Raw genomic sequence first — 5,645 nt, forward strand, 5'->3', positions numbered from 1 at the left:
GTTAAATTGTAAAAATACATAGACTAAGTTACATATTTTACCAAAAGTCAGGGACTAAATTATAAATTACCCATTTTTTCAAGCACTTTTGACCCTTAGTGTTGTTTAGGGCTGAGCAGAATTCGGTTCAAACTGAAAAATCAAACTAAATCGAGTCAATTCAATTCAATCGGTTCAGTTTTAAAATTAAATCAGTTCTGTTCGGTTCGGTTTTATATTATAAAAATTTCGATTATTTCGGTTCGATTCGATTTTAAAGAGAAAAATTAATTAAACCAAACCGAATAGTAATTTATATAGTTAAATCAAACTAAATCGAATCGATTTTTGAATTGATTTATTTTTATGAAAAATTTATTAATTATATTTAATTTTATATATATTAATTGTTTAATTTCATTGATTAATGGTTATTAGATTCAAACCAAAGTTAAAATTAGATCAAATAACTTGAAAATCAAGTCTAAATTAAAAAAATCAATAAAAAATCAAACCGATTGATTTAAACCAAACCGAACCAAAATAGAACGATTTGATTCGATTTTTCACCCATTTCAGTTCAGTTCGATTTCTAAAATTTATGATTTGATTTTTATAACTTAATTCGGTCGATTCGATTCGATTTGAACCGAATGCTCACCCCTAGTGTTGTTCTCATGCATAAGGAAAAAGAAAAATCAATCCAAGCTATACTTTTATAAGGTAATGATCAACTCTAAAAATCTCCATAACAGTTCCAACAGTATTTCTTTAAAAAGAAAGACAGATATTGTTGAACAAAAGACAACCCCAAGGGTAGACAGGTTATGTGACTCGCAAGGGCTATCCAGGATGAACTCGCACACCCATCTGGACTGCACACACATGCATACATGGAGCGTTTGATTTCTCAGACAGCATATGAATTAATCTACAGACAGCTAGAGAATAATTCCAAAGCTTGTTGCTTCTTAATTGGGTGGTTTGAAGAATTTCAACTTCAATCCACTGTTCACCATACTCCAGACTCCTCCAATGGAAAAGGCCAAGCTAAAGGCAATACCCAACCAACCCAGAATCCAATTGAAATACCAATTAAAGCTGTACTTAGTAGGTCTTTTAATGAGAACCCACATGAAGCAAGGGTATGCAAATGTGACTGGAAGGGTAAGTCCCCCTAGTAGACCAGCCAGACTTGATAGGAAAGGAAGTGCAACACCTATGAAGAAAGAGATGAATCCATAGAAAACACGAAATCCAGACCGAACCCAGATTGAGCACGGGCGGTTGGTACGGCTGGTGTAACCAGCTTCAAAACTGTCAAAAACAGGCATTGAATATATCTGGAAACTACTTAAGCAATTGAACACCACTAACAGAAATGTCAATGCAAGAAGTCCTCGAGGAATGTCATGGCTGTGGAAACCATATAAAGCATTAAGAATTCCTCCTGAAGGCATCTGAAACAAGAGAAGAAACATAATCAGCAACAAAGAGGAGAAAAATAACTTGTAACATACAAATCAAGCAACAACTAAGACCCAACTGTCAGAATTAAGGCATGGTTTAATTATACATCTGTACAATGCACGAAGAAAGCAACTGAAAGAATATGAACATGAATGGTAATGAGTTTAACCTATTGAGTCATTGACATATGTTCAATTGTTTGTTGATTATTTAAGAGGCACAGATGCAGTAGTGATGCCATACATGCTCCATCTACCAAGGCAAATCAAATAAACATTTAATTCAGGAAAAATGAAATACCTCTATGTTTCCAACTTATAATTGACATGAGACTGTTAAGTAATTACATAGATGAATCTTATTGTAACACAAAATGCTCTATCTGCTTTTATAGTATAGCTCCATTGGTGCAAAATTGTAAGAATGTATGGGAACACAACTTGCTAGAGGACTCTTCCCAAACTAACAACTATCATATATCATTCCTTTCCTACAAGTTGTCAATGTCCTGTAGCTTTGGGGTTTTTAGTTTGTCATGTACTTGTCAATTAGAGAGAATAGAGTAATGCAAGGGAACTTACGAGATTTCCATAAGCCCAGAAGCCTCCAATGGCAATAGGGAACAGGCACATGGCAATGAAGAAATAAGCAACTTTGGCTCCTTTCCACATGGGTATGTGAGCTGGGTGCTTAAAGGTTGATGGCATTGTTGCCTAAAAATAGCACAATAAAATCACAAAAACAAGGCTCAAAATGTAGATAATTTTGCACTTTTTTACAGATTAAGAGGAAGCTCTGTTTGAAATTTGCACAGTGAATACCTGAATCTCCAGGACTAGATTATGCCCTCTGAAAGCAAAGGCTACAATTCCAAGCGCATTCAATACTTGAAAGACAGAAGCAGAAAAGGATGGCAAGGAAAGGGGTTCATAGGAGATTGAAGGTGGCCTTTGTTGACTAACAGATAGCACCCACACCATGGTGGAATATGTTATAGCTGTTATGGCACCAATAAGGGAAAGTCCTGCAATTGAATTAAGGTTTGGGAGCTGAGACAAAACAATGCACAGAGAAGTGAATACCAGGTACCACTCAACTGTTGTAAGGGGATTCGAAGTACAGAGAGGCCCACAAACTATTTGGAAGAAGAGTTTCATGGTCTCCCCTCCTATAAGAATCAAAGCTGTTGCAGTTCCAGCTGACAAATAAACAGTTGGAAAGAGAGCAAGCCAAACACCTAATCTTTCCCCTGCAAACACAACAATATAGAATCATTCATGGAAATTGAATATCATGGAATTGTAAATCACCATTTAGATGTTCTGCAATTTACAAGCTAGCAAGCTTGTCAGCATAGGCATATGAAGTATTAAAAAGTCCTAATAGACAGACGTCACAACAACCTTTTCAATTTATTCATATTGCATAGTTATCAAAGGAATATATTACATTCAAACAGAGGGGACTTGCATAGCTGATGATAAAATGATTTAAGGAGCGAAAAAGATGTACCCTGTAGTTCTTTCATTGCTATTTTTAAGTAGACTAATTTGATGTTCTATTATCAAGCAAGTAATCTATCATAACTTTCAAAAGAAATAGTGAGTGAAACTTGTATCCTCACCGAATGCAGCTTGTGCAAGCTCGACATATCTGTTATACCTCTTTCCCGGAACAGCTTCATGTAGCTGAACTAAAATCCACAAGGTATAAAGTTGCCAGAAGTAGGCTATGGTCAAGGACAATACTCCCCAACTCCTGCAGAAAACGCCAGAGGCAACAAGTGAACGCCAATTTCCTTCTTCTAAACACAGTAGTTATTTTCTCTTAACTTGTTTACAATATTTGCAGAAGCACTGAAGTGATAAGAAATAAAACAGCAGCTGCTTTTCATTTCTTTTTACATTTTGCTTTTGCTTTCTTTCTCTTAGGATTAGTGTCCTCCCATTCTCTAATTGCTATCTTTACACAGGAAGGATTTATTCAATTTCAAACCACTTTTTCTTTCCGGAAATTACAAAAGTATGGCTATTTTCATCACATGATAACTCTGAGACAGGGAGCTATAAGACCACAGAATTAAATTCGAAGCCTGATGTCTAAAAATCAGAGGATGGTAAAATTATCACTGAAAATTTTCAACAAATAAGCCATAATTCAAATTTATAGTCTCTTAAACATATTCAAATTAGCAACAGCCTGTTTTAATGTAGGGTATCCCTTTTAACATGGCAATACAGTCAAAATGGCTGTAGAAAGCTTAGGAGTTATTGCCAAAATTGAAGATATTTGAAAACAATGGCAACAATAAATTACTCTTACAAAAAATCGACAGGAAACAATAAGTATTAAAGTTAAAGGCTGTAACTTTACAAAGTGCATACTTTTTGCCAGCCAAAAGAAAGAGGATTGTGAATTCTGAATTATAAGTTATGATCATGATTCATGAATGGATGGAAAAAGCTACACAGTTAACAAAAAATAATCGATTAGAAATGGACCCTCTGTCTGAATCAAGCCAAAAGTAAAAAACAGAATGATTAGGGGCCCATTCCAGAGGTGGCATCTCTTCTCTAGAATAATTCCACTTGTATAAAAGCAAAAAAGATGAAGCGACTTTCTTCTTCAAGGATAGCTTCGACTCTATTCAAACCAAATCTGAGATAAAATTTTGAAAAAGATAAGAAGATCATCGGTGGAGACCCACATTTCATAAACTTTAGTCAGATTCTCCTGGCTATTTGTGAAAGACACTAGCATAGAGCACAGCTATTTTTCTTTGGGTTGAAACAGGAAAAAAAATTGATAGTAATTACAAGAATTTAAACAGACAAGAAGATCCCACCATTACTCATGTTGAAAGGATAAAACAGAAGAGAAGAAACCAGGACATGCATACAGACAACGAAGTGAAAATCAAAACTTAAATACAAGGTTAATAGCAATAATACAAGTAGTTAGTAAAATTAAAAAGCAAAAGCAAAATCTTGTAACATAATAACTAGAAACCCATATCAATTAAGGCATTTTCAGGATATTAGTTAGCTAAAGAACGTAGGCGTGATCATGAACAAATGAAGCAAGCTACCCAGCCAACCACTATACTGAAAAAATAAAATAAAATGAAATAAAAATTGCAAAGTAAGCATTACCAGCGAAGCGAGAATAGAAACCGGAAAGGAGTATGTGGAAGCTATTCGGAAGGAGAAAAGTAGCATACCAGCCAAGGAAAGCGAAGGCAACAGGCAAAACCAGGGCCTGAAATCCAACACCAGCATTGAGATTATGAAACGCAGCGTAATGAGCGTTGCCATTGCGAGACTCAGTGATGGGTAGCCAAGCATCTTGTGGGTTGAGCTTGGTTAGGTGTCCAACCTCCTCCAAATATCCCTTCATGTTTATCAAAACCCTCTTCATCGGCGTCCCTATGGGGCTCAAAAACCTCGGCGATATGAACGACGTTGGTGTCCAAGCATTCGACGATTTCGCTTCCTTCGAAGGAGGCCTCGGCGATCGCTGACCTGACGGCGTTAGAATCTCCGGCGTCGAGGCACGGGGAGTCGCCGGAATGGATATGAGCTCCGTCTCTGGCCTCTCCTCCATCTCTCTCTCCCCCTCTATCTCTCTGTATCACTACTAACTCAAATGCTTGTCTCTGGACGAAGAAGTGAGTACGAGAAGGAAGAAATAATCAAAGAATGGACTTTCTCTGCTATTTCATTTGTTCTTTTCTGGTTATTGGAGAGAGAAAGAAACGTAGAAAACTCACTCAGTGACTGAACACTGAAGAGGAATAAGAGATTGGTGTAGCAGTGAACATGAAAGTTTGCACACTTATGATCACGACCGTTGATCTTGCATGGGTTTTGGACAACGATGATTTTATCATGGAAGCTGATGGCGATGTGTTGACGGAAATAAGACTGACCTGAAATCGGACGTGTGAAGTTGACTGCCGTTGATCTTGATTGATTGATTTCTAGTGTGTATGTGTCTGTTTCTTGAGCGACGAGCTTTAATGCTTGGCTATATATGGAGGAGAGAACGCAGTGGTTCTGTAATAGAGGGTATAGGAGAGATTATAGTGTGGGGCAGAGTGTAGGTCAAAGAGTACATCAATCGTTTCTACCAGGCGTTTGATGGATGATGATCACTTTCTGGTGGGGCCTGCCTACGGAATTTCTCACGTCTACTAG

General features: G+C 37.0%; 1 protein-coding gene across 1 annotated transcript; it reads right to left on the minus strand.

Annotated features, from left to right (window-relative positions):
* Window positions 1-677: 677 nt before the first annotated feature.
* On the minus strand, window positions 678-5,420 carry LOC110636161 (lysine histidine transporter-like 8). Its single transcript, XM_021785726.2, has 5 exons — window positions 4,670-5,420; window positions 3,074-3,207; window positions 2,271-2,698; window positions 2,031-2,162; window positions 678-1,439 (listed from the first exon to the last, which is right to left on the minus strand). Exons 1-5 carry the CDS (start codon window positions 5,050-5,052, stop codon window positions 951-953), a joined length of 1,566 nt encoding a protein of 521 aa, XP_021641418.2. The 5' UTR covers window positions 5,053-5,420; the 3' UTR covers window positions 678-950.
* Window positions 5,421-5,645: the final 225 nt, after the last annotated feature.

This window comes from Hevea brasiliensis, chromosome 2, assembly GCF_030052815.1.
Source record: "Hevea brasiliensis isolate MT/VB/25A 57/8 chromosome 2, ASM3005281v1, whole genome shotgun sequence".
Lineage (NCBI taxonomy): Eukaryota > Viridiplantae > Streptophyta > Magnoliopsida > Malpighiales > Euphorbiaceae > Hevea > Hevea brasiliensis.